Raw genomic sequence first — 27,242 nt, forward strand, 5'->3', positions numbered from 1 at the left:
CTAATTTTATATATAATGCTTATAAGTTATTGTCTAAATTTTGTCTAATTTATTTTTTATAATAAATTTTAATTTTATAAAAAATATTTATTTTTATATATTTTAAATTATTATTAATTTTAACCTTTTTAAGTAAATAAACACTACTTTTTAAATACTATCATTCACTTTAAATTAAAAAGGGGTAATTCACCTAAAAAAAATAAAATAAAAGGGGGTAAAAAGAGTGAAGAATTGAGAATAGAGAAAGATTGTTGGAATGACCTTAAAAAAAACAGAAATTAATTAATTAATGGAAGTAAAAATGTTGTTGTTCAATTATATTGTTGCATGGCGTGTAATTCACAAATGTGAATCTACAAAAGTTAGTAACCTGCAAAATGTAAGTTACATTTTGATTGCAATAGAATACGTAAAAACTACATGCAAGCTGAAAAACGCAGCTTGCGTTTGGCATTGGAGGAGCTTCAAGTCTCGAAATGTGTTCGTACCCTCTGCATACAGACAAGAATTGCTGTATTGACCGCCTGGGAACTCCCAAAACAGAAGTTGCATTTGGCTGTCAAAGGCAAAACGCAGGTTGTGTTTGGCAGGCTCGTTGGTTGCATGAACGCCATGTGTTGGAGGAGAGTGGTGATTGGGTCTTTAAAACGCAAAACAAACGTAAAACGCAGGAAGGAAGAGTTGAAATTAAAGGGTTGTAAAGAGAGAGTTTACGCCACGTGTTGGCTTCGAACTCCTCTTCACTGTCGTTGTTATCTTCTTTCCAATTTATATCTCCGAACTCATCAACATTGACCTCCTTGCCAACCGCGTTCAGCCCCGAATGCTGTTCAAACTCAACGAACAGCGCTCTATTATCAGCATGTGAAATTGGGTTTGTTGATAAATACGGAACATCTGTTGTATACTGGCGTCGTCAGTCATGGGCGTTATTTGAAATTGCATCTACCCACCAAATACTTGTTGTCCACAAATATGGATCTGCGTTGCTCAGTCACCTAAGAGCGTCACTGGCATTTACTGGGTTTCAACACGTTTCGCGAGTAGGCGAAATGAGAGGCCATTCTGCACTGCTGAGTGCATTGGTGGAATGGTAGAGGTCGGAAACTCACATGGCCAACAGCAACAGCAGTGGCCGGCATATGAGCAGCAGGCACCATACATACCGGAACCACAGCCACATCAGGCACCTGAGCCCTACATACCACAGCTAGTAATTCCAGCCGATGGTCAATTTAATCCGTTGGGTGGATTTGACACTCTCAACTTGTCTCAAATCCTGAGAGATACAGATTATTTATTTCCGACGCCACCGCAGGAAGGGCCTGCTCCTTCTCAGCAGTCTGGTGGTTGTCGCGCCACATCAGGTCATGCAGTTGACTTCAACTTTGATCGATTGATGGGTCATGTAGATCCTTCCGGTCCTTCCGCACTACCGCGTATCCAGTTGTTTGATTTGAATGAATACCCGCAGTAGAAAGAAGGAGATTTGGGACATGACTTGCAGCACTGGTATGATCTTGGTGGAGAGAGTGCTCCGGAAATGAGTGGTTCCGGTTTGTATGACACTGGTGGTGCGAGCATGCCAGATTTCGGTGGTTTTGACGTCGGTAGTGGTCTGGAAGCCGGTGTGTCTCAGGGTCATCCGTATAACTTACGGACACAGACTGCACCACCGGATAAATACACCCCATCCTTGTATTCGAAGAAGGCGCCGAGGAAGTAGTCTGTTGCAGTTGATCTTGTACTGCTTGAGTTTATTTGTTTTCAGTGTTGTATTCAGTGTTGTATCTTATATTTAGGTGATTATGTTTAGTATTATTGTTATTATATATTTATCTTTGTTCTCGTATAACTCTGTTTGAGATTATCATATTGCACTTTTGTAACGAAATATTTATCTATTATTCAGTGTTTACCGCATACATACATAAACTGCGCAATAACATAAAAAGTTACATAACGAGGTTAAAAACTTTATTTATTAAAAAGTGTTAACTTGTTTAAAATAGATGACGAGGTTACATAAAAAGTTACATATAATTGTGAAGTAGATCATAACAAAGTTACATTAAAAAGCTTAACCACTAATGACCTCCAGCGGAGCTTGGACATGCGCGCTGAGGACATCGGCTGCGGCTATGTCCCTCGCGTCCACATACAGTACACCGGCGAGGACCACGCATATCTCGCGAATCCATCTTATTCAAGTAGTGGGTTGACTTCGGTCTTTCTTTTGTCACGCGCCTTAATGTCCAGTTGGCGATCACCTTCGCTCCTTTATATCTATCTCACGTAGATGGGTCACCCATCGGAATAAACTCGCCTCTGTATACCTTGCAAATTTTAGACATCTTGTACACGTCGTGCACATATACTTGCCAATCAAGACGCTGGTTAGCGCAACATGCAAGAACGTTGCGATATGGGAGTCGCTCGACCTGGAAATGGCCACAGTCGCAGTGTCATTGCGCAAGGTTAACAGTGTAAATGGAAACATCTTGCATTTCGCGAACTTCAAACATCTCATTGCGCCTGTCGAACCGGTTGACCACACTGTTTCATGCATGTCGAAAGTTTTCTTCAACTCTCTTCGGTGCAAATTTTGAATACGTGAATTCGTTGCGGACACGCTCATGAGCCTCGGCGCTCTTCCGAGTAAACAATTTATTCATCCGATAGAAAGTAGACCTAACAATGGCAGTAACAGAAGGTTACTTGCACCCTTTAGGACAGAATTTATGCACTCTACCAAGTTTATCGTCATATGTCCCCAACGATGACCCCATCGAATGCCAACACCCACATCTGAACACCGATGTCATCGCACCATTGAGTATATGCCACACCCTTCTCTTTAAGTCTTTGGTAGTTTTTGTTGTACTCCTGTTCCGTCCTAGAATAGCCTGTTGAACAAACCATTTAATCATAATAAGCAGATGCCATAAAATTACTATGAATAGAACCATAACAGCGAAATGAAATACCTGTGTTCACCATGGGTTTATGCAAATACGAAGCCTTGAACCTCTTTAAGAAGTTGGACCCGATGTGCCTGATGCAGTACATGTGCCACGCTCTTGGTGGTGACTATGCACCGTTACTGCGAGCTATTGCAGCATCGATGGAGGTATGGCGGTCAGAAATAATACCCACACCATCAACGGTAACAACATATCTACGCAAATTGGTTAGGAAAAATTCCCATGCGTCTGCCGTCTCGCCCTCGACTATCGCAAATGCAATATGCACAATGTTTTGGTTCCCATGTTGTGCAACCGCAACCAAAAGTGCACCTTTATATTTTTCATACAGGTGCGTGCCACCGACCTGCACCAGTGGCTTGCAGTGTCTGAATGCTACAATACACGGATAGAAGTTCCAAAAAATGCGGTGCATTACTCTTATACCTTTAACTTCCTCACTCTCACGATAAACGGGGAGCGTTTTATTTGAACACGGGACATTGGTATCTTCGCAGTCATTGCTTTCAACCATACTGGCAGAGTCTGGTAAGAAACTTTCCAATCACCAAAAACTTTTGCAACAGATTTCTGCTTTGCCAGCCAAGTATTGCGGTAACTTACATTGTAGTTGAACCTAGATTGAACGTCTGCAATAATAGACTTCATCTTTATCGACGAGTTTGCTTCTGCAAACAAGTGCAGTAAAAAAGAAGTCAACTGTTTGGGTGTAGCATTATCCGATGTATAAATATTATAATATTATAGATACATACATGTATATCATTAATTGTTGGATCTATAATTAGTCACTAAATCAATTAATATTTTTGTATAAATATTATAATAATTAATAAAAAGAAAGAGTATAGATACCAGTGAGGAACAACCACTAGCGTAAAGACGGAGAGATACACATATAAGTAATAATCAAGACATAGTGGGAATCTCAATCTTCCCCATTCTATATAGAATAAAAGAGAAAGATTAACACAACATAGTTTTTGAAAAGTAAAAAAAAAAAAAAAATCTAAATTATTTACACCATAAATTTATTATTTTTAAATAATTTTAATGTTAAAATTATTATATATACTATATTATATATAGTATATATAATATACTTAAAGTTATTGTCATTTTAGATAAAAAAATAATATATTTATGGTGTAAATAATTAATTTTTTTTTTACTTTTCAAAAATAATATATATCCGATGATGAAATATTATTGCATTTAAGTAATTAAAATTATGCATACAAATAAAAAATTTTAAACAATAATATGTGATCTCTTTCATTAATTTTTATGTTGCCATACGGAACTCTTATCGTGTATATTTTTCTCTTTTTTTTTAATATTCCCTCTCTCCTTGTGTATGAAAAAGGGAGAAAAGCAAAAATTTATAGGATACATCAATAATATAATTTATATGCCATGCCAATAGACTGCTTGTTCCTTTAGTATAATATGTGCTAATTATTATATATTAGCACATATTAATTTTAACATTAAACCTTTATATTATATTATTATAAGATAATAAATAAAAGAAATATAGCATTTGACTTTTATAGTCCACAAAATTAGCATCAACGACTTAATAGCTTCTGCAATTGTGTTTGAGTTTAACTTGGCATAATCTTGTGAAATCGTACCGATGGTGCATGTGTGTTTGTCATTGTATCTTCTGATTTTCCAACAACCCTTCTTTCGAATTAAACTCGTTCGGATAAGCCGATCACACCTTGCACCATAACCCTTGTATTTCGCATAGAATATTTGTGGCTCAGACTCATACACAGTGTAATCAACTCCTCTAGAGATAGTGTAAATTTTGACTGCAGATATCACCGACTCTGGAACTAAATTCTATTCCGATACTCAACTCGCCATCTTCCGCCGGAACATTGCCTCCACCTGCGACGAACGAACCATTGTTAGTACAATGTAAATAAATTTAATGGTAGTGGTAACTTTAATTAATAACCATAAAAATAACATACCGATATTCGCATACTCATAAAATTCTGGGGCATGCATGGCTTTGAGATTCAGAGTCCGCATAAAAGACAGAATGCTAAAGGGGTGCTAACTTGCAATCACATCTGCCTCATTTTGTACTGCTGGATTGTCTGCCAAGTCTCCGTCATCATTTTCGTCATCGACTTCATAGTTGGCTTCAAACTCTTCTTCACTGTCGTTGTTATCTTCTTCCCAATCTATATCCCTAAGTTCATCAACATTGACCTCCTCGCCAACCGTGCCCAACCCTGAATGCTGTTTGAACTCAACATACAACTCTATCATCGGCACGTGAAATCGAGTTTGTTGATAAATACATAACATCTGCTGCATACTGGCATCGTCAATGATGGGCATTATTTGAAACTGTATCAGCCCACCAAATACTTGTATAAGATTTCTGTATAAAATGTTGCTCACCCTTTTTGAAATGTGGCTTTGTATGTTATTACAAAGCCCATTTTGTAACTCTATAAAACTCATGGTACATGAAATAGCAAATGATAACGGACATTCACAAACAAAAGTTACTCCTTCATGTGTGTTTGGTATAATCTCACCGTTATAATACACTCACAAATTTATAATACTTTCCATAACTTCAACCTCACCTAAGCCGACTTTTTTGACACAACTAACTGCCAAAAAAATTTAGAACTATCACATATGTGTAAGAAAGAAGAATAGGAAGAGTAGAAGTGGAGTGAGCCATTTTGAAGAGTGTTGCTTCGTATTTATAGGCAAGACTCTCGAATAAAATATTTTTTTAACAAAATGCAACCTACGTTTTATGTTTTTCAAAAAAAATATTCTGACATTTGGAAAACAGAACCTGTATTTTGGGTCTTCCCAAAAAAAGGCTGACACAACCACAAAAACGCACCCTGCATTTTGTTATTTCAAAAAAGAATAAAAATATTGTCCATCACTAAACGCAGGCTGCATTTGGGCTTATACGAAATTAAAAAAAATTTAAAACCTTCCAAAAGACAAAACGCAGGCTGCGTTTGTCTAGTATGTTGAACAAATAAAAAAAAAAGTAAAACGCAGGTTGTATTTTGGGTTGATACCATAGCACTAAAAATTTTTTCCACGTATCTATTTCATTGCACTACACCAATGTGCTTTTCATAACCAAAAAAATAAACTCTTTTTGGAATTTCAAAAAAAAAAAAACTGACACAAAAAAGAAAAGACAAGCTACGTTTTGTTGTTTTAAAAAAATTTAAAGGAAAAACTACCATTTGTACCCATGAAGTTTACGAACGTTGATAAAAGTACCCATAGAAGACGGAAAGTAACTTTGTACCCATGAAAGGCTGGGTCTGTCTGTCGATAATACCCGGACGTTAATAACTCGTTTACTTCATTAACTTAAAGGCCAACATGGCACGTTAAGTGCTTACATGGCTTTTGATTTTTAATTTTTATTTTTTTGAGAACGTTCAAGGTGGATATAGGAAAGGGAGAGAGAGAAGTCAGAGGTTACTTTGCGGCATTCCATCTTCTTCCTCACCACTTTTCTGCATGCCCTAGCAAAGAGAGAGACGTGAATCATCTACTGGGCTCCAACAAAACTGATCTAAAGGTTGAAGGCGGCCACTCCAAAATCTACAATCGTGATCCTGGGGTGATCTTTTCGTGGTGTGGGTGTGTCAAGACGATTGGAAGACCGTCGTCACTCCCACAGTGAGGGGTAAGCCATCTTCCTATAGTTCTAGTGCCCAATTTCTCATTTTAGTTACCAATTTTTTCTTTCACTGAACTCGTACACCATAAAATTATTAACTAAAGTTAGGGTTTTTTCGTTTCACTGGTCGCATAGAGTTTGTCACTGTGGGGGTTGTGTTTCAGTTTAAAAAATTTGGAAAAATAATAGGTGTATTGTTATGGTTTATTCTTTTTTTTTTTATGTTTTATTCATGTCTTCTTAATTTTGAAAAAAATTGGGTGTTGGATAATGTTATACACTGATTATGTTTATTGATGGTTTATTCACTTTTTGATAATTTATTCATTTTGGTGTTGGGTAATATTAGAAGATATGATTATGTATTTTTTCTTTTGTTATTCACAGAAATGGCTACCATCACACATATCATGATAGTGATACACCATAGAGGTAGACTTCAAAGGGAGTTAGATGGCAAGTTGTGTTATAAACAAGGTGAAATTACTGAGGTGGAGAGAATTAACGTAGATACCCTAAATGGCTTCTTCATTAGTGACCTACTGAAAGATATTGGTTATCCAATTATCTCCGATTTCTACTGGCGACAGCCTGGAATGGAAATTGATGGTGGTTTGAAGCTTCTGCGACTTGACATAGATATTGTTAAGATGTATGAAGCTGCTGTGGAGAATGGGCATCGGATTGAATTATACACAGAGCACCCCATTAGCCAAGCAGATGTTATAGATACGAATGACAAAGGCGGTGTAGAAGTACCTGGTGAGGTTAATGTTACTCCATCAAGGAAGAGGAAGAAAATTTGTGTTAGGAGAACCCCAACTCCAAAGAAGGCAAAAGGTCCTGGAAGAACTCTTCAATTGGAAGGAGTACAAACTGAGGCCCAAAGTGCAGAGGAAACCCATGTTACAGATAAGGCCCAATCAGATGCTAGCTCAAATCCCTCAGCCTTAGCTACCATACCTGAACCTAACAAGCAGATTTTTGAGGACCTTATGAACAAACAACCACCACCAAATATCACCTCTCAACCGCTAGAAACACCTTTTCAACTCGCTGAACCAAATGTGCAACCCTCTACACAACTGGCTTACTATGGGAGCATACAACTTAGCATATCAGTGGACTGTTCAACCTGTTCCAAGCCAGAAATACTAGGAGAAGGGAAATCACTATCCATTGTTGCCTCCTGTGTATAGAAAATCTATTGGAAGACCTATTAAAAAGAGAGATACTCGTAGAGATGGTCCTAGAGAGAATCCTGATCCCCATAGAGCAAAGAGGAGATATGGCCCCATTAAATGTAAATATTGTCTGAAGGTATAACCTAACATTCCATGTCTCATTTTGTTTACTTTGTGCATATTGATTATCTGTTTAAAAAATTAAAATTGTAAAAATTGCTTATGTGTTCTCAGACTGGTCATAACAGCAGAAGATGTGACAAGAAGAAAGAAGCTATGGCTAACGGAGGAGCTGCAGCAGGTAGTGGTAGTCAGCATTAGGGTGCAGCAGCAACAACTGAAGGTATGGCTGTTGATGATCTCGATGACGATGCTGCTAGGGAGCAAGAGATGTATTGGGAAGAGACTTTGGAGGCTGCAGATGCTGAAGCATCAGCTTCAGATTCACCTAATGTCAGTTTTTTGTATTCACTCTCTTCTTCCACTTTTTAGCAATAAAATAAATTTATCTTGCACTAAACATTTGACTTAATGCAATTATTCTACATAGGTGAATGTCGATGTGTTGAACTCTGTGAATCCTTCTGAAGAACCTATGGCAGTAAGACCTCCACCTTCCAAGTCCTCTACTATATATGTGCCACTTAGACCTATCATGAAGCCAACCATATCCAACAGACCAATTAGGAGGAGAAACGTTAAGAGGCCACCACCATTACAACCTTCTCCCCTCAGACCTGTCCCACCACAACCTACTTCCATAACGCCTACCACACCACAACCTTCTGATGTTAGGCCTACACCACCTACTAACCAACCTCCTCCAAGAGTTACCAGACAAACAATACATTGTGCAAGTCGAGGAACCACTACAAGATTTATGCAATTCATGCCAACCCCACCATCCACAATTCAAACAGCAAGCAGATGGCCAGTACCTGGGTTTCGCCCACCAACAGGAGCATCTTCAAGTGGCAACCATAATGGGGTTCTAGTGGCAGCAGCAACTCCACACCCAACAAATAGAATTTTCTAGTGTGACTTTGTTTTTTGATCAAGGACTTACTGTAATGAGAGTTTTAAAACTCTGATACTATGATTTTTTTTTGTAAGTTATGCCTAGTGTTTATATTGCACTACTTGATGCTTTCATGTTCATGGTTTGTATTGATACTTTTAGGTAATTTGGATTTGCTATTTTCACATCAAACTCATAGACTTGTTTTGAGGCTTTTGTTGATAAATGCTTATGTTAAAATTATTTCAAGGTTTATTATAGCATATGGAATGAAAGTCTTTTATTTAGTTCTATTTCCAGGTTATATTTTCGTTATTTAGTATACCATACCAGGTTTCCGGCTAGATTTGTCAATTCACGACATTTATATGTCTTGTTTTGTCAAATTTGTGTTACATCCAATATCATAGATATCAAATACAGTAACAATCATGGGTGTTAATGTCATAACACAACTTGACTTTTTCATAACAAGTGAAGATATTAACAGAGTTTTTAAGTTCACCATCATTGAAACCAAATAGCTACAAAAAAAACCCCAAGACAACATACACTATACGCACAATTACATATTGGTTAATTGGAGTAGATTCAAGCCTACACAAATCAACAAACTAAAGAAAATTGTTATAATCCATGACCTAATGGTTCTAATTTCACCCTGGAGTTTTTCCATCTTTAACAAGATCTTCACACTATTCTCTTGAATCTCTCTTCTTTGCCCAATAACATTGACCTCATGGGTAGCACAACAGCTATCTTGATTTTTTCTAACAAGGGCTCTTGCCAATCCCTCCCAGCCTCCGTTAATCTCATCCACCCATAGAAAATACTTGCAATTCATCGTCTGTAGCATGAAAGGGAGGAATAAGGAATCTTTCACAATAAGTTAACCTAAACAGAAGCACAAAAACAAAAAGACTTACTTTCCATAGAGGACACCTAACGAACCATCTCTCAGGATTTGTTAAGGTTCCAGATTGTAGCAACACCACATCCTGTCCGCAAAAGCATCTCCCAGACAAAGTCTTCTCTTCACTCCTCTTGGAAGACGAAGTCCCTTCTCCGCTGATGCTTTCATTCGAAGAAAAATGGTTCCCTCTATTTCTCCTAGACATTCTAGGATTTTCAATTTTAAATTTGGGAAACAATTGAGGACAAACTAAGGAAATGAGTGATGTTATAACGGTAATAACATGCTTAGACACATGAGATTGCTGTCTCATAGCCATGTAAGCACTTAACATGCCATGTTGGCTTTAAGTTAACGGAACAAACGAGTTATTAACGTCCGGGTACTATCGACAAACGGACCCAGCCTTTCATGGGTACAAAGTCACTTTCCGTCATCTATGGGTACTTTTGTACAAAGTCACTTTCCGTCATCTATGGGTACTTTTGTCAGCATTCGTAAACTTTATGGATACAAATGGTAATTTTTTTAAATTTAAAATATTGCCCCCTCAATAAATGTAGGCTGCATTTGGCCTAAAACAAAGTAAAAAAAAATTTAAAACCTGCAAAAGAAACTAAAAAACGCAAATTGCGTTTATTTAATTTGATGGAAAAAAATAAAAAACAAACGAAAAAGGTAAAAATGCAAGTTGCATTTTGAACCGATATCATAACAGTAGTATAGAAAAATATTATTTGTACACTAAAATTAGCTACTAAAATCAACCACCAATGTATTTGTATATAAATACATGTGGTTTATTTTATTTTTAATGTGTATTTATATTTCAACATGTATTTTATATTGATGACTGACTTTAGTGGCTAATTTTAATATACACATAGCATAACCCTTTTTTATATACGCATCCATTTCATTGTACTACACTAACATTTTTTCGATAAGAAAAAAAAATAGCCAAAAAAAGGGGTTGGACCATAGATATCAAACCTGGACTGGACTGAACGATTCGACCGAAAAACTGATGAACCGAACCCTTAACCGGTCCGGATTAAATGTCTAACCGTTTCCGCAATTAACCCGTAAAAAACTGGTCTACCTGCACTGAACCAGACAAACCCGAGCATAACTGGTCAAGTTAGCCCGGTCGGGTCAATGTAACCCGCGCACCTCCACGTACACCATCAGTTCACGGGTTCACAGTAAAAAATAGCTTTTTGTAGTATTATTTCAAAAAGCACACTCTTGGATCCTTTCAATGTAATGCACCTGAGTCATCCACTAGGCTAGTGATTCTTTGGCAACTAAATATGCTAATAATTATATATATAATAAACCAATACCTTTTGTTTACCACACATTTATCAACTTAAAAAAATTAATAATTATATCATATTAAAATAATAAAATTTAAATAATATAAAATATTATTTTTATTCTTCAATAATAATATTATATTTATTTTTTTATAATTTAATTTTGATATATTGACATTATAAAATATTTTACACAGTTATCTTATTATATCCATTATTTTAAATAACTATTCATACAATTAAATATATAAGATAATTATTTTTACTGACGTAGCGTTATTAATATACTTGTAAAGAGTAAAGACATACATTTTAAATTTTAATTTTTAACTCTAATTTATTTTTATAATTTTATATTTTTATTTAATTATGACCAGGTCAACCGAATGAATCAGTGATCTATCGGTTGAACCAGTGACCCGGTGATCCAGTCGTATGACCGAATCAATTATCGGTTCGAGTATGATAACTATGGGTTGGACATTGGACTATTGGAGTCGGAAGGCACGTCTTCTTCCTCCGCTGAACATTATTAACCCAAGGTCTATGGAAGTTATTTTTGGCGGGAATTAGGGTTTTAATGGGTACAGAGAGAAACAGGATAGCGTGCTTGTTCGACGTGGTTGACGACGGCACCGCTAAGATGTCGGAATCCGGCGGTGGAGCCACCAACAACAACCACCTCATCAATCGGTGGACCGGGAGGCCTTTTTCGCAGAGGTACTTTGAGATTCTGGAGAAGAGGAAGAGTCTTCCCGTTTGGCACCAGAAACACCAGTTCTTGCGAACTCTCGCCCATAACCAGATTCTCATTCTCGTCGGTGAAACTGGCAGTGGCAAAACCACGCAGGTTTTTTTTTATAATGCTTAAATATCTTAAGCTTATTGTTCATCTTACTTCTTCGAGTTGTATGCTTTATTGTTTTCTAGGTTATAGTTTCGGAAACTATTTGCTAGTTGGTTGTGTGATTGATTTTATATGGTGTCGTTTCATTTGATCGATAGTCATTTTATCTAGTTGCTTTCACTTCTGTTGTTGAAGGAATAGTAAATTGGGAAAATAGCAAAATACAGAATGCATTTGAGGATTGTTGAACTGTGAGTCTGTGACAACTAAATTTGTTAGTTAATCACTTGCCTGCTTGTGTTGGACTCATTGGTGGTGTGCCCTGGCAATAGTTTCTCATCATAATGTTATAGCGTGATTTTTATTTATATATTTGTAATTAAATGGAACACTTTTTCTTCTGGTGTCATGTTTATAAACATAGAATTATTCTAGCGCTACATCTTGGTTCTGTGAGTCTGTGTCTTGAATTTGACAGTTGTTTAATTATTTGCTGTGTGGCAGATTCCTCAATTTGTTTTGAATGCTGTTGATTTAGAAACACCAGATAAATGCAGGAAGATGATGATTGCGTGCACTCAGCCTCGGAGAGTGGCTGCAATGTCTGTTTCCCGGCGTGTGGCTGAAGAGATGGATGTAACGATTGGAGAAGAGGTTGGTTATAGTATCAGATTTGAAGACTGCAGCAGTTCAAGGACAGTTTTGAAGTATGTCTAATTTTACCATAGAATTACTTTCTATAATTAAGGCAGAGCTGATGTCCTATGTAATATATATTGTTTTCTTTCAGCTCATTTCCCCTCTCTTGCATCTAGTCTCAAGTGGGATGTTTTGTCTGTAGGTATCTCACAGATGGTATGCTTTTAAGAGAAGCAATGACAGATCCACTCTTGGAACAATATAAAGTAATTATTCTCGATGAGGCACATGAAAGGACTTTGGCTACAGATGTGCTATTTGGCCTTATGAAGGAAGTTCTTAAAAATAGACATGACTTAAAGTTAGTCGTAATGAGTGCGACTCTAGAAGCTGAAAAGTTCCAGGGCTACTTTAGTGGTGCCCCTCTTATGAATGTTCCAGGAAGGCTGCATCCTGTTGAAATTTTTTATACTCAGGAACCTGAAAGAGATTACCTGGAGGCTGCTATTAGGACGGTGATGCAGATACACATGGGCGAACCTTCTGGGGATATACTTGTTTTTCTAACGGGAGAGGAAGAGATAGAAGATGCATGCCGCAAAATATCTAAAGAAATTTCAAATTTGGGAGATCAGGTGGGCCCTGTGAAAGTGGTATCCCTCTATTCCACTCTTCCCCCAGCTATGCAGCAGAAAATTTTTGAACCACCTCCACCTCCACTAAAGGAGGGTGGACCTCCTGGAAGGAAAATTATTGTGTCAACAAACATAGCTGAAACCTCCTTAACAATTGATGGCATTGTCTATGTTATTGACCCTGGTTTCTCTAAGCAGAAGGTTTATAACCCACGAGTTCGTGTTGAGTCTTTATTAGTGTCACCAATATCAAAAGCAAGTGCGCATCAGAGATCAGGACGTGCTGGAAGAACTCAACCAGGGAAATGTTTTAGACTTTATACTGAGAAAAGTTTCAATAACGATCTACAGCCTCAGACCTATCCCGAAATTTTGAGATCAAATCTTGCCAACTCTGTTCTTACCTTGAAGAAACTGGGTATAGATGATTTAGTGCATTTTGATTTCATGGACCCTCCTGCCCCTGAGACCTTGATGCGTGCATTGGAAGTGTTGAATTACTTGGGAGCACTGGACGATGATGGTACCTTAACAAAGTTGGGAGAGATTATGAGTGAATTTCCCTTGGATCCACAGATGTCAAAGATGCTTATTGTGAGTCCCGAATTCAACTGTTCAAATGAGATTCTGTCAATGTGTGCCATGCTTTCAGGTATTATTCCTTTTATTTTCTCGATTTTGTGTGATTGTGTCAGTTTGTTGTCAACTGTTATAATAAGGTAATGTTCTTCTGCTGGAATCCATTTATAAATGGATTCATTGCAATTGTGCATGTATCTGCACAGAGATAATTTTGTGTATATCTCAGGGGACATTTGACTGTTTATATGTGTACTTTGTTGCACAAGTGTGACCAGTGGAATGTCCTGTTAGGTTGCCATCAGCAACTATTCTCCTCTGGGTTCCATGCCACCGCCCACCGGCCTCCAGGTAGCATGAACCTCGGGGTTTATGACTAAGTGCTGATGTAGATAGTTTCTTCTCTCATGAAGCAAATGCTCTGGTCTCGCCTCTATGCATCTGCTGACCTACCGTGGCCTCCTCTGTGATAATCAATTTCTTTCTTTAGCCCCCAATTGCTTTGTCCGGCCTAGGGAAGCACAAAAAGCTGCTGATGAAGCTAAAGCTAGGTTTGGGCACATTGATGGGGATCATCTCACACTCTTGAATGTCTACCATGCATACAAGCAAAATAGTAAGTACTTTGCTTTGGTTTCTTCAAAAAGAAAAATTATTCTCAAATATTTGCTATTAACATGTTTTCAAATATCCAGTTTATTGATTATTTTCGAAATTGCTTTTCAGATGAGGATCCCTCTTGGTGCTACGATAACTTTGTTAATCAAAGGGCACTGAAATCAGCTGATAATGTTAGACAACAGTTAGTGCGTATCATGGCCCGGTTTAGCCTCAAGTTATGCAGCACCGACTTCAATAGTCGTGACTACTACATCAACATAAGGAAAGCTATGTTAGCTGGATATTTCATGCAGGTAGCTCATCTGGAGCGAACAGGACATTACTTGACAGTGAAAGACAATCAGGTTTGTTAAGACGAGCTTCTTCTCTTCATCTTCTTTATTTGTATCACCAAAATATGTAGTGTGTCAGAATGTTAGGCATGTAGTATTATATTTATTTGGTTTCTAATGATGATCCTCTTTTGTAGGTGGTGCATTTGCATCCATCAACTTGTCTTGACCACAAACCTGAATGGGTTATCTATAATGAATATGTTCTTACTAGTCGAAATTTTATTCGCACTGTGACGGACATTCGTGGGGGGTGGTAAGATTTTTTCCTCTTTGCATGTGGATTTTGATGTTTTATTCCATCTTGCTGGTAAAGTTGTACGTGTTTTTCATGTATAACGTGTTAATACTTAATATCAACCCGAATTTCATGATGATATCATTGATACCTGACTCAGGTTGGTTGATATAGCACCACACTACTATGATTTGTCAAATTTTCCTCATTGCGAGGCCAAGGGTGTTCTTGAGAGACTCTACAAGAAGAAAAAGAAGGGAAAGGAGGAAGCCAGGAAGCACAAATGACATCCTTGCCATCAACATTTTTAGGTCTTTGGATTTGCATTGGCTGTTTCGTTTTCTTGCAGCTGAAGATATGATCCCTCCTGCAAGCCAGAGTTACCAAAGCTGAATTCTCAGTAATTTAAATAAACAATGGCGAAGTTCCTTGTAGCAATTTCTGGTGTATTTTATATCTAATCGTTCTCCATGTAACTTCGCATCTTGGTGTTTTCCCAAATATGAAGCTTAGTCACCACTTAGATTTTGATTTAATAACATAATATTTTTCGTTCAGTTAAAATTCTTCTCGGTAAACTGGTAGAGTGATCATTTAAGACAACTTTGCATAACTCTCCCCCTCTCCAGTTACACACAATGTCACAAAATATTGATGGTATGGAAGAAGACTTAACAATTACCCGGACATCACAATTTTTTTTTGAGTAATTTGGGCATTTTTATTTTAAAAATACAAGATTAACTACTTAGCAGTCATTTAGTTCTTCAAAAATATAACCGACACATGTTTACTCCCCTTAGTACTCATTTAACATTATATAATATAATGTGTATAATGAATTCAAGTGAAATTACCTTTAAGTCATTTCTTTTTTATATTATTTACAAGAGTATCCCTTTTTCATATTATTAGAAAAGAAGATTAATCTCTTTTAAATTTTGTCCAATTTAATCTCTAAACTCACATCATCTTATTTCTTACTGGTGAAGTCATTAAAATTTTTTGAAAGTATTCATTTGATTTTAAGTCATTTAAACTACTTATTTAATATAAAAAGTTAAAAACAATACTAACGTAGTAATGTTTATTATACAGTTTATATTAGCGGTGTCAAAAGTGAAAACTTAAACTTCATCTCATTCATATTGCGTTCTTACTTCTTGTTTTAATATATACACTGAAAATTCGGTTCCTTGTTCTCCACACATGCTTAGATATATTTATAGTACAACGTTAACAGGACTTTTCGATCGGGAACAATTGAACCTCGGCATGGATCCTCAAATTTTATGCTTTGCCTCCATTCAAATTTCTGTATACTTGGTCAATTGCCGCCTGTTAGAATTTCAACATTTTAAGATGGTTTGTGATATATTACAGCATTAACAAAACTTCAGAATGAGAAAGGAAGATGAGAAAGTGACATACGTACTAGGATTACCTGATAATACTTGAGCATATTGTTTCTTCTCTTTTTCATTGTTGCTGTCACCAAGTCTCTTTCCATATCAAATGGATGAGGCTCTAATATCACCCCTTTTACATTTTCAAAGCCCTTCAACTTGTTCATCGAGGAAAAAAAAAAAAAAAGAAAAATAGAAAGAAATTGAAATACTTAATAGTAGTCTGTTATATCCATATTCAATAAGAAGTTGAAATATTCTTACATACCCACAAGTTTAATATTTTATCTTTAGACACACTCTCAATATAATATAAGTTGACGTCGATTTTCTTATTCAAAATATCATTTATTTATTTATAAATTCTACCAACATTTATGTAAGTATATTTAAGAATTTACTAATTGAGTTATTTTATATCTCGAGGGTACATTTTAAAAATATAATAATGAAATTTTTTAAAGATTTTATCATGTAAAAGAATTTATTTTTTCAATGACTTTTAATAAAATATTTTTTTTATGGTATTCGTAGAGTATGCTTTTATGGTATTCTTAAGATCCTATATAAGAATTGATACCTTGTTTCTCTCGGCAGTGAGCTTGAGCTCTGATAGGACATGATTCATCAATTGGGGAAGGGAACATAGTTGAGAGAAAGGAGCCATGTGGCCATTTGAATAGGCCCATTTTTCAGTAATTTGTTGATTTGGAACTACCACAGCAACCAGTACTGACTTGAAGCTATTCCCATAAACCCACACCTTTACAAGATAAACAAGGCACCAGCAACATATAGTTAAGAATCCAAGAACTGAATACAAGTGTGCATAGTAATTATAAGATGCATACTTACATCTTCTATTATTGGAGTAACAGCATAGATATTTTCCAAATGCTCCAGTGCTATATACTCTCCTTGAGAGAGTTTGATGAGATTCTTCTTCCTATCAATGACCTTAAGAACACCATTAGGTAGCAATTCTCCTATGTCTCCAGTGTGAAACCATCCATCTTTTATGGCTTCTCTTGTTAACTCAGGGTTCTTGTAGTAGCTGGTGAAGACGGTTTTCCCTCTCAAACATATCTCACCACATGGAGGATTTCCAAGAGGGTTGTAACCCATCTCTGGAACCTCCTCAAGCTTCACTTCATTGTACACAGAAACAGGACCAACAGTTCCAACCATGCATATCTCGTCAGGAAAGGCCAGAGTAGTTGAACCACAAGTTTCAGTTAAACCTGGGTACAATCTTGTCATTATGAGTTATATTGTATGGGATACAAAAAAAGCAACATGAATTGTTATATCTCTAATACTGTCCCTCAAGCAAGAGCTTTTTTTTAGGTTTGTTTGATTTTTGCTTAGGTTTTATTTCTTCTTTTATTTGCTTTATGCTACTTCTCCACTTTTGGAGTTCATCAAGAATCGAACTCTAGACCTTTTGGACATAGAACTCTGATACCATGTCATGAAACAATTCATTCCAAAAGCTTAAGTTAATAGGAGGAGGCAACATGAATGGTTGTATCTCTAACAAACACCATCTTGGCTCGCATTTCAATTAGTCCAAATTCTATTCTGGATGACACCAAATATGTAGAGAGTTCCTTACCATAACCTTGACATACAAAGGAACAAGTAGTAACACGCAAGAACTCTTCAACCTCAGGGCTCAAGGGTGCACCACCAGATACTATTAGTCGAATACGCCCACCTAGCCGAGCTTTGACCTGACTCACAAAAGCACCAAGAAGGAGAAGGGTGAAGTTTCTAGAGAGAGTTTTCATCATTGCATGTAAAGAGGTGAAGGTTATGAATTAAGAAATTTGCAATATGCATACAATGAAGAACAATATTAGCATTGAATATAAAACCTTTCTAAAGGCTAATAGATCTGCTAGAGGTGATGCCTTTCTTTGTTTATATCCTTTGTTCATCCAACCGAGTTTGCTGTAAACGTGAGTTGACAAAGTTACATTAACTGAAAATCAATAACCAAAATTTATGCAATCAAGAAATGTAATCATATAATGCTAGCTTACTATTTGTAGAGGGTTTCAAAAACTTTTCTCCTCAGTGGACTGAGTTCTTCTACTGCTTTCTTAATGCCTGAAATAGATGATCTAATCTAATATGATTTACATTGACTGTGAACTTCAAATAAAAAGAATTAATGTCCTGCTGGTGCAAGACCTTGCCTTCATGGATCTTTTCGAAAACTCGAGGGACCCCAACAAACAATGTTGGCTTCAACTCCATTAAATCATCACTCAATGCTTTTACATCCTTCATTTAGTAATTAGGAGAATCAGTTAAGAGGATCAATAATTTCTCATAACAATGATCATTCATGTATGAACATACCCCATGGTAGTAACCAACAGAAGCACCCTTATGGAAAACGAACTCCTCAACCGTGCGATCAAGGCTATGAGCCAAAGGGAGGAAGGATAGATACACATCTTCCGCAGTCATCTAAAAAGAAATGTATCAGCAGAAATCATATCATTCTAAGCAATTGAATCATGTAAAAAATTCTATAAATATTACCTTTTCTTCAAATTGTTCCATGAAAAGATCTAGTCCTTTAACCAAAGCTGATATGTTTTCATGGGTTAAAACAACACCCTTAGGATCTCCACTGGTTCCACTTGTATACATTATTGTGCAGATTGTCTGAGCCTGAGGTGGCTCAATACTTGATGGTTTTTCTTTGCCCTGAAAGATCATAACTAATGAAACATTGATATACAGAGATATGATTAATATGCAGAGTTTAGTTTTATACACCAACCATGTTCAAGAACTCTTCCCATGAATATGGCTTGATTCCCATGCTGGTTGCCTTATGTTTCTCTTCCTCAGTTAATGAAGTGAAGCACACTATTGCTGTAACAACAACCAAACTCGGTTGAAAATTCCTTCAGTTAATTGCAGCATAGCAATGCTGAATTTCCAGTTACCTTTCAGCCGTTGAGCCGATTTACATTCAGGATTCAAAAGCTTCAACACAGCATGTGCAACTAATCAGAACCTATCTCTAAATTCTTGGATATGTGATCTATCTTAATATGTAACTCAATGATTCTTACTTCTTTAACCTTCTTGTCTTGGACAAAGGCAAAATCTACTTCTCCATGATCTATGATAAAATTTACAGCACCAGGCCCTGACACAAATTCGAACCACTCATGACGGTTCATTATAAAGTGACCAACAGAATAAAAGAGGCATAGCATATGCAAAATAAATTCATGGAAAAATTACCAAGTGTGTCATAGAAAGGCACACAAACCAAGCTGTGCGCACAACAAGCCTACATGAACATAAACATAAAGACAAACATGATCAAGAACTATGATAGTGAAAAAGTTTTAAGTTGAAGAAAACACAAACACAATGGACAGCAAACTGCAGAAGTAGTCCAAAACCTCCATTGCCACAATCCATTGAGGGCAATTAGATCCATAAACTCCAATTTTGGACCCCTATGTATGACAGGAACAGGATTACCACAATAGACATTGATATGATTTCATTCAAAAGTGAAATGATTAAACAAACCTACAGGTTCAGCACCATATGCTCTTAAAGCAGAACCAATATGCAGAACTTGATCATAAACTTCCTTGTATGTGTTCCAAACATATGGTCCTACCTATTACCATAACAAATTCATATCAATTAAAGATCTTTCTGACATGTAAATGAGTTGCCATAAAATAAAAATTACCTTTCCATCAACAAATTTTCGCCACCCCAGCATTCGATTCTGAGGGTACTTTCTGACAGACATGCTGCAATCATCATAGAAAAATTGAACTTCTGGTTGCTTTCAAAAACATTAAAGATATGATTGAACTTAAATTACCTGAAAATATCCCAAGCTGTGCACAAATCAGGATCAATTGGAGGGAATCCATTTTTGGAGAGGAGGCTGCGGTATACCGGACCAACACACGGCTTTCCGTTTATGCCTTCTCTTCCTTCCTCAACCTCAGCTGCAAAAATCTTCATTCTACAAAAAGTTCAGTTAATAACTTAATATCTGTGAAGTTGGAATCAATCAACTAATGATGATTAAGAAACAGTGCCTATGCCTTCTCTAATTGATATTCAGCAGAAAAGAAGTGACGAGGAATAAAGCATGACGTGAAAGATAGATAGATAGATGTGGCATTGCATATACGTGTTAAAAAACATGCTAAGTACTAGAGAGTAGAAAGTGGAAACCGGGTTCCTAGCACCCAGTAACATGCATTAAGGATAATATATAATTCAATGTTATGCTACGTTGGTTTAGCCAACTAATGATATAAATAAATAAAATGTCAGATACCATTCACAGGAGTTGATTCTCATTCTATCAAAGCTTAAATCCAACTTGAAGCCGCATTGAAAATCATAAAATTAAAGCCCATAGAAATCAAATGTTCTAAATTTTTTTTATTGGATATTTATTTTTCCAAATAAAGGAAACTAATTTATCTCATATTATGTTTGATCATTAAGATAGATAAACAAAACCATCCCTCTCGTGTGCATACGATAATGTCGAGTATCTTCAACAGTGATAAATGTGTATATGTCAACTTTGGAGGTTAAGACATGCAATATGAATGAAGGTTAAGACCTTGGCCAACCGTTTCTTTTATTTTTTTTTTGGAAATACGGCCAACCGTTTTAGTAACAAAAAAAAATACTAAAAAATCAAAAAAATTTATTATTTTTGTTGAGCATTGACTAATAACTAAAAATAATAATAAAAAATAATAAATCCTACTAACTCTCTAGCATTTCTTTTTTAATAAATAGGTCATTGAGTCATGACTATTATAATAAAGACTATAACACAATACTAGTATATCTTATAATTAATCTACTTTGTTATATTTATGTATAGTTTGCCTTTAAAAAGATCAATATATATTTATTAGAAAAAATTAATTTACTTTTTTTTAAAGTTAAAAATGAGACTCAAACAAAAATTTCTATGTAAAAATAGAGAAACTATGCCATTTAAACTATAATTCATTAGCGAAAAAAATTAATTTACTTAGTATATACATAAATTAAGTAGTTTATCTTTTTTATATTAATATTTAACTTGGTTAAAAAAAATAATATATAAAATTTAGAGTAGCTAATATCCTTTAATATTTTAGTTAATATTAATTCGTATCTTTTTATTAAATTATATTTTCAATTAGTAATTTTTAGAATACATTTTAACAAAATCTGCAAAAAAATAATACATAAATAAATTTATTGTTATATAAAAATAAAATCAACTACCGAAATTAATTTTCTTTATACATTATTTAGTGAACAGGGCTAAGCATGTAAACAAAGGTCCAAAGCCCAAAAATAGTGATAGTTGGGCTTACTGCAGGAACCACCACACGCGCCGCACGCTGTCTGTGTGGTGCGTATTGCATTGGTTCTCTCTCTCTCTCTCTCTCTCTGATTATGGCGGCAGTAACAGTTACAGGCACGGCGCTGCCGAAGACACCATCGGCGTCTTCAATCAGGAGTTTCAGTGGTGAAAGGTTTTCGGTTCTGATATTTTGGAAGAACAAGAGAAGAATCTCACTGACCTGTTCTGCATCCAACAACACAAGCTCTTCTTCATCTTCATCTTCTGGATTGTACTCTGCTCAGAAATATGAACTGACGGCAGCAAACGTGGACATGGTTCTAGAGGACGTTCGGCCTTACCTGATTTCTGACGGCGGCAACGTGGAAGTGGTTTCTGTGGAAGACGGCGTCATATCTCTCAGACTCCAAGGAGCATGCGAGTCTTGTCCCAGCTCAACCACCACCATGAAGATGGGAATCGAACGCGTCCTCAAAGAAAAATTCGGAGACTCCGTCAAAGAAATTCAGCAACTATACGATGCTGAACCCAAGGAAACCACCATTGAGGTCCTTCTTCTCTTCTCTTCTCTTCTCTTCTCTTCTCTTTTTGATTTGCTGATTTTGACTTTTTTTTTTTTTTTTTTTTTTGCAATTTAATTTTCAGGCGGTGAATAATCATCTTGAGATATTGAGACCTGCCATTAAGAACTACGGAGGAAGCGTGGAAGTGGTTTCCATTGAAGGCGGTGAGTGCGTTGTGAAGTATATTGGACCTGACTCCATTGCTTCTGGCATCAAAGCTGCCATCAAGGAGAGGTTCCCTGACATTCTCAATGTCACCTTCCAAGCCTGGGATTCCCATCAGTAAGGAATGAGGATTTATCCATTCACTTCACTGTGCCAATCATCATACTACATATACGTTGTATCATTATATTCTTGGTTTATGTGCTACATGTAGTCATGTACTGCTTGAATTTTTTTTATATATGTCTTTTTTTTTTTCTTTATTGTTCTATTAGTGACACTAAAAATGTTCATTCCTCTTGCATTAAGTTTGGTATCTATAGCATTGTAAACTTCCCTTAATTAGACTTGTTTTAATAATAGCATTCACAGTATGTTAGAACTCCATATATAGAGATTAGAGAGACCTGAAATAGTATAACCTGAGAGACTTTATGTCTTTATCAATAATTTCGCAACAAGGGAAGGCTTTTGCAGAAAGTAGTTACAATATATCTGGCACAAAGTTTCAGTTTAATACCAGAGTGAATGAATGCGAAACGAGCATTGATAATGGAAGTCAACATTATTACAATAACAATATCAATCTGGTAGAGACATACAGCTGTAAAATAAGAAAGCATGCCTCTGGAAAACTGGCAGTAATTGGTTACAGGCTTACAGCACTTGATTAATGAAGAGTACATTTAGTGTACAACCTTCTTCATATTGTGGGTTGTTTGCTTCAACCAGTGGCAAGGAAGAAATACTGGGTTCACAGTGGAAAGTAAAAGAAAGGAATGTACCCTACAACTATCCGGGTGCTTTGGAGGTATGGTATCATTTCAAGGAAAAAGAGGGGTTGGGGCGGGGGGATTAATTCAAGGCTTTGGCTTAGACATATGACAAGGCATTGAATTCTCCTATTACCAGAATTGGGAAGTAAGGCAAAAGTTACTTTCTGAGATATTAAAGAATTATTATTTGCTTGTATCCAAGTACTAAGCCACTAAGAATGTGTTAATAGTAATATTCTCTGCCTTCTTTATAAATATGCAAGGCAAGGGATGCTCTTTCCCATTTTATCTAGTTCCAGGTGCATCTAATATTTTATGCCTAAAGTTGGATATCAAGTAGAGAAGATGGATGGAAGTCCAATACCTGATGATGATAACGGACGACTTGTTACCATACTTAGCATTGATGGAGGAGGGGTACGTGGTGTTATCCCAGGGTATATTCTAGCCTTCCTTGAGGCCGAACTTCAGGTAGGATACTTAGCTTACTTTCTTGCCATCCTTCAAGGAAAGTAGGCACCAAAATGGTGTGAGGAATAAGTCGAATTTAATTTTGATATGTTGACATTATCATCTAATGAAAAATACATTCTTTTCTATAAATATTCAAGTGAAGTAAAGAATTACTATCCAAATGAATTAACATGAATAAGTTTTCTGTGCACGGTTGGATTTTAGCAAAGATCCAACCGAACATAATAGATGGATGAAAGCAATTAATTCAAGTTAAAGAGCACCTTCGTTAGAATATTGGGCAATCTAACAACATTAATATTAGTGCACAACTCCTAATTGAATGAATATGTGGGAGTCATCACTGTCACTACTTTCAGTATGGACTGGGTAACCTTGTTGTTCCCATTTTTCTCTGCAGAAACTTGATGGTGCAGATGCGCGGATAGTGGACTACTTTGATTATATTGCAGGGGCAAGCACTGGGGGGATCGTGACAGCAATGCTTACAAAGCCATCCACACAAGATGGCCAACCCTGTGCTGCAAAAGAAATCAATACATTTTATCGTGAAAAAGGCCCAAAAATATTTTCTGAAGAAGCAGAGAATTTGAATATCTCCAAACAATATGTCGAAAGGTATAATTATACTAATTTAGGCTCAGTGTGGCTAATTAAATCGTGAGGAGATAGTGTGGCTTAGCTTTGATTCTATGTTACCAAGTGCCATGCCTTCTCAGCATTAATGGCTGGTTTCCAATGGATTTTATTTATGACTTGCAGTTATGTCTCTCGTCTAGAAGAATCTGAATCAACGTGGTTTCGCAAGAAGATAAAGGGCTGTATATCACGGGCTATGAAAGTTGGGGCGTGGCTTGGGGCAAAGTCATTGGCTTCTCTATATAGCAGCGAGCCTCTTGAAGAAGCAATCACTGAGATTCTTGGAGATTTTCGCTTGGCTGATACTTTGACAAATGTTGTTATTCCTGCTTATGACGTGGCTCGCCTCCAGCCTGTCATATTCTCTACACAGCAGGTGGGTATGGTTATGGTCTTCCTAAGCTTGTATATATTGTTGAGTTCCATCCGTTGCTACATTGCCAAATGCCAAATCCATGCATGCAGGCTAAGAGGAAGAAATCTGCTGTAAAGTTGGCTGATGTGATCATGAGCACAACTGCTGCTCCTTATTATTTCCGTCCACATAAGTTCTCTGTTGGTGGTGAAAATTATACTCTAATTGATGGCGGAATAGCAGCCAACAATCCTGTAATACACTATAACCTATCCTCCTCTTTTTCATTCTACAATTCACCAATTAATGTGTGTGGGTTCGCACTCTTTTGTCTAAGTGTGATTCATCAAATATGATGTTATGGATCATTCAGACAATCTTTGCCATGAATGAAGTGTCAAGGATGAATGCACACAAGACAAGTACTGCAATTGAAGATCCAGATTACAGTAAATTCTTGGTTCTGTCTCTCGGGACGGGCAGTGGAAAGCTAGATGGTCATGAAGTTCTAGATGGAGGTTTACTAGGTTGGTTTAACCCGCTAACAGGATCGCCACCATTGGTTGACGTTCTCTTCAGAGCTTCTGATGCCATGGTAGACAGGTGCACGTCACTTATACTAGGGCGACACAACTGTCTGCACAATTTCCTCCGAGTTCAGGTATGTCGACCCCATAAAGTAAACTTAGCATTTCACATTTTCAATTATTGATATTGCAACTGCTTAATGAGGCAATGATGCATGGTTCCGCACCAGGATTCCACTTTGCCCGGCAACCAAACCAAGTTACATGATGCAAGCAAAGACAACATTGATGCCTTGGAGAGCATTGCCAAAGAGCTTCTGAATCAGTCCATTAAAGTGGTTAACCCAGCATCAGGATTGCACGAAACGCCTAATGGAAGCTTGTTTGTAAATGGAAGGGTGCCCACCAATCGCGAGGCAATTACTTGGTATAAACTTTTAGTTACCATTCGTACAATTTCATTCTTGTTGATCGTAGTTCAATTTTACCTCTGCTGACTCTCTCTCTCTCTCTCTCTCTCTCTCTCTCTCTCTCTCTCTCTCTCTCTCTCTAAACTCTAAACCCTATATATATATATATATGTGTGTGTGCTGTGTCCATACTTTGGCAGCTTTGCAAGAAGGTTGTCGGCAGAAAGAAGGCGCCGTGCGGAACAGTGATTTAAGTTGGAACTTTGAGCATTGCTTCATATATGGGAAGGACTAGGGAGTTAGCTCATCAATGATCAATCGTTTATTCCCGCCATTTATTTGGTTGCATGATTGTATCGCCTGCTTTTTCATTATTACACGTCTATAACAAATTTAAAATAAATATATATCATTCATTCCTTCAATTTGGAAAGATCATGTATTAATCAAGAACATTTGATGTTGCTTTGTTTTAAAAAATAAAAAAATAAAAAATAAGTGATATATTCCGTTTATTAGAGTAATAAATAATTAAATATTAGTTGAGAAGTATTTCGGTAGTAGTTAGATATTTTAATTAGTAGTTGTAATAGTGGTATTATAATATTTCTGTAAATAGCTAGGTGTATTTCTTGTATAATACACACTTGAGTACATATTATCATTTTTTTTAGTTTCTTCTCGAGTTCTATACAGTATCAGAGTCATAGTATCTTTTTTGAAAATGATAGGCATTTTTCGGTTCGATAAAATTACTATGTTTCCTTTCCACACAAATACTTCTACTTCTTGCTTTTTCCTTCTCTTTTGTCATTGTTTTAATGTTTTTCACTTTAACGATTAATCGATCCTTTCCATCCTATCTTTCCGAGTTTAACGAGCCAAAAATCATTGTCATTTACTGCCAAACACGCCTCCACACGATACTGAAAGTTCATTATCCACCTCTGTTATCGTACTTCTTTCAGTCACATTTTGAGCCAGTTTCAAATGTTTTTGTCTATCAACAACCATACCATTGTGTCTGTCGTGTCGTTCCAAGTTGAACGCACCCAATTCCGTTGCCATCCGCCTCTCCATCCATGCGCTGACTAAAGATGTCGCCATTAACCGCTAACTTCATCACCATTGGCGGCGTTTTTTACCCTTTTTGGTAATCTTTCTGATGTTTTTCTGCACAAATGACCACACCATCGTACTCGTCTCGACGTTACAAGTCTAATGGACCCAACCTCATCGCCAATAGACGTTGGAAGCATTGCCATGCTCCGGCCAAAGTTTCGCTGCCTCCATCATCTCCATCAGTTTTTCAGATTTGTTCTCAACTGTCAGAGCTTATTAGAAGATCAACGGTTCTGATTTCATGGCATCTAAGCCATCCGATCAGATGACTAAAGCAACGGTTTTGATTTTGTTGACTAGCGTTTACCCGCACTCTCAAGCGAATGGTTATTCAATATCTTCGCACTGCCAATTTCTTCCAAGGATCTTGTCTCTAACTTTCAGCTGCTATTAGTCTGCTATTTTTTATTTTTCATAAT

The 27,242-nt window shown here is 36.6% G+C and overlaps 5 protein-coding genes across 14 annotated transcripts; 3 read left to right on the plus strand and 2 right to left on the minus strand.

Moving 5' to 3' along the window:
- Positions 1–3,093: 3,093 nt before the first annotated feature.
- LOC114925473 (uncharacterized) lies at positions 3,094–3,635 on the minus strand. Its single transcript, XM_029293793.1, has 2 exons — positions 3,414–3,635; positions 3,094–3,333 (listed from the first exon to the last, which is right to left on the minus strand). The coding sequence occupies exons 1-2, from the start codon at positions 3,633–3,635 to the stop codon at positions 3,094–3,096; spliced, it is 462 nt and encodes a 153-aa protein (XP_029149626.1).
- Positions 3,636–11,593: 7,958 nt separating this feature from the next.
- On the plus strand, positions 11,594–15,563 carry LOC112756507 (probable pre-mRNA-splicing factor ATP-dependent RNA helicase DEAH2). 4 transcript variants are annotated; one of them, XR_011873910.1, is made up of 7 exons: positions 11,594–11,965; positions 12,467–12,669; positions 12,804–13,888; positions 14,110–14,431; positions 14,542–14,780; positions 14,906–15,024; positions 15,167–15,563. XR_011873910.1 is itself a non-coding variant. In XM_025805112.3 (7 exons), the coding sequence occupies exons 1-7, from the start codon at positions 11,696–11,698 to the stop codon at positions 15,291–15,293; spliced, it is 2,169 nt and encodes a 722-aa protein (XP_025660897.1). In that variant the 5' UTR covers positions 11,594–11,695; the 3' UTR covers positions 15,294–15,563. The 4 variants fall into 4 exon arrangements, 2 of the variants coding, with proteins under 2 accessions (XP_025660897.1, XP_025660898.1); XR_011873911.1 differs by having other exon boundaries at positions 14,229–14,431; XM_025805112.3 differs by having other exon boundaries at positions 14,306–14,431.
- Positions 15,564–16,126: 563 nt separating this feature from the next.
- LOC112758458 (long chain acyl-CoA synthetase 1) lies at positions 16,127–20,663 on the minus strand. 4 transcript variants are annotated; one of them, XM_025807139.3, is made up of 19 exons: positions 20,516–20,663; positions 20,287–20,433; positions 20,149–20,212; positions 19,984–20,073; positions 19,847–19,903; positions 19,683–19,731; positions 19,508–19,584; positions 19,379–19,418; positions 19,210–19,304; positions 18,966–19,133; positions 18,780–18,890; positions 18,614–18,701; positions 18,458–18,524; positions 18,290–18,365; positions 18,028–18,145; positions 17,268–17,653; positions 16,993–17,175; positions 16,451–16,570; positions 16,127–16,344 (listed from the first exon to the last, which is right to left on the minus strand). In XM_025807139.3, the coding sequence occupies exons 2-19, from the start codon at positions 20,430–20,432 to the stop codon at positions 16,297–16,299; spliced, it is 1,983 nt and encodes a 660-aa protein (XP_025662924.1). In that variant the 5' UTR covers position 20,433; positions 20,516–20,663; the 3' UTR covers positions 16,127–16,296. The 4 variants fall into 4 exon arrangements, with proteins under 4 accessions (XP_025662924.1, XP_072075948.1, XP_072075947.1 ...); XM_072219847.1 differs by having other exon boundaries at positions 20,287–20,426; positions 20,516–20,644; XM_072219846.1 differs by having other exon boundaries at positions 20,287–20,572.
- A 1,054-nt stretch (positions 20,664–21,717) lies between these two features.
- LOC112756510 (nifU-like protein 1, chloroplastic) lies at positions 21,718–22,935 on the plus strand. Its single transcript, XM_025805120.2, has 2 exons — positions 21,718–22,340; positions 22,438–22,935. The coding sequence occupies exons 1-2, from the start codon at positions 21,885–21,887 to the stop codon at positions 22,639–22,641; spliced, it is 660 nt and encodes a 219-aa protein (XP_025660905.1). The 5' UTR covers positions 21,718–21,884; the 3' UTR covers positions 22,642–22,935.
- A 437-nt stretch (positions 22,936–23,372) lies between these two features.
- On the plus strand, positions 23,373–26,216 carry LOC112756508 (patatin-like protein 2). Of its 4 annotated transcripts, none has more exons than XM_025805118.3 (7): positions 23,373–23,767; positions 24,171–24,388; positions 24,533–24,785; positions 24,875–25,018; positions 25,102–25,425; positions 25,522–25,718; positions 25,902–26,216. In XM_025805118.3, the coding sequence occupies exons 1-7, from the start codon at positions 23,612–23,614 to the stop codon at positions 25,948–25,950; spliced, it is 1,341 nt and encodes a 446-aa protein (XP_025660903.1). In that variant the 5' UTR covers positions 23,373–23,611; the 3' UTR covers positions 25,951–26,216. The 4 variants fall into 4 exon arrangements, with proteins under 4 accessions (XP_025660903.1, XP_072075950.1, XP_025660902.1 ...); XM_072219849.1 differs by having other exon boundaries at positions 25,138–25,425; XM_025805117.3 differs by lacking the exon at positions 25,902–26,216 and having other exon boundaries at positions 25,522–25,843.
- The last annotated feature ends 1,026 nt before the right edge of the window (positions 26,217–27,242 follow it).

The sequence above is a fragment of the Arachis hypogaea genome, chromosome 16 (assembly GCF_003086295.3).
Source record: "Arachis hypogaea cultivar Tifrunner chromosome 16, arahy.Tifrunner.gnm2.J5K5, whole genome shotgun sequence".
NCBI lineage: Eukaryota > Viridiplantae > Streptophyta > Magnoliopsida > Fabales > Fabaceae > Arachis > Arachis hypogaea.

What these genes read in the sequence shown, in the direction of transcription:
- LOC112756510 (XM_025805120.2), top strand. Translation starts at nt 21,885, where the DNA reads ATGGCGGCAGTAACAGTTACAGGCACGGCGCTGCCGAAGACACCATCG. An exon ending in CCAAGGAAACCACCATTGAG is followed by an intron (nt 22,341 to 22,437) that starts GTCCTTCTTCTC and finishes TTTAATTTTCAG; the next exon opens with GCGGTGAATAATCATCTTGA.
- LOC112756507 (XM_025805112.3), top strand. Translation starts at nt 11,696, where the DNA reads ATGGGTACAGAGAGAAACAGGATAGCGTGCTTGTTCGACGTGGTTGAC. An exon ending in AGTTCAAGGACAGTTTTGAA is followed by an intron (nt 12,670 to 12,803) that starts GTATGTCTAATT and finishes TTTTGTCTGTAG; the next exon opens with GTATCTCACAGATGGTATGC. An exon ending in CCATGCATACAAGCAAAATA is followed by an intron (nt 14,432 to 14,541) that starts GTAAGTACTTTG and finishes ATTGCTTTTCAG; the next exon opens with ATGAGGATCCCTCTTGGTGC.
- LOC114925473 (XM_029293793.1), bottom strand. Translation starts at nt 3,635, where the DNA reads ATGAAGTCTATTATTGCAGACGTTCAATCTAGGTTCAACTACAATGTA. An exon ending in TGAGAGTGAGGAAGTTAAAG is followed by an intron (nt 3,334 to 3,413) that starts GTATAAGAGTAA and finishes CCACTGGTGCAG; the next exon opens with GTCGGTGGCACGCACCTGTA.
- LOC112758458 (XM_025807139.3), bottom strand. Translation starts at nt 20,432, where the DNA reads ATGAAGATTTTTGCAGCTGAGGTTGAGGAAGGAAGAGAAGGCATAAAC. An exon ending in GAGCATATGGTGCTGAACCT is followed by an intron (nt 19,904 to 19,983) that starts GTAGGTTTGTTT and finishes TGTCATACATAG; the next exon opens with GGGTCCAAAATTGGAGTTTA. An exon ending in GCCTTTCTATGACACACTTG is followed by an intron (nt 19,585 to 19,682) that starts GTAATTTTTCCA and finishes AATTTGTGTCAG; the next exon opens with GGCCTGGTGCTGTAAATTTT.
- LOC112756508 (XM_025805117.3), top strand. Translation starts at nt 23,612, where the DNA reads ATGCCTAAAGTTGGATATCAAGTAGAGAAGATGGATGGAAGTCCAATA. An exon ending in TCCTTGAGGCCGAACTTCAG is followed by an intron (nt 23,768 to 24,170) that starts GTAGGATACTTA and finishes TTTTCTCTGCAG; the next exon opens with AAACTTGATGGTGCAGATGC. An exon ending in ACAATTTCCTCCGAGTTCAG is followed by an intron (nt 25,426 to 25,521) that starts GTATGTCGACCC and finishes GTTCCGCACCAG; the next exon opens with GATTCCACTTTGCCCGGCAA.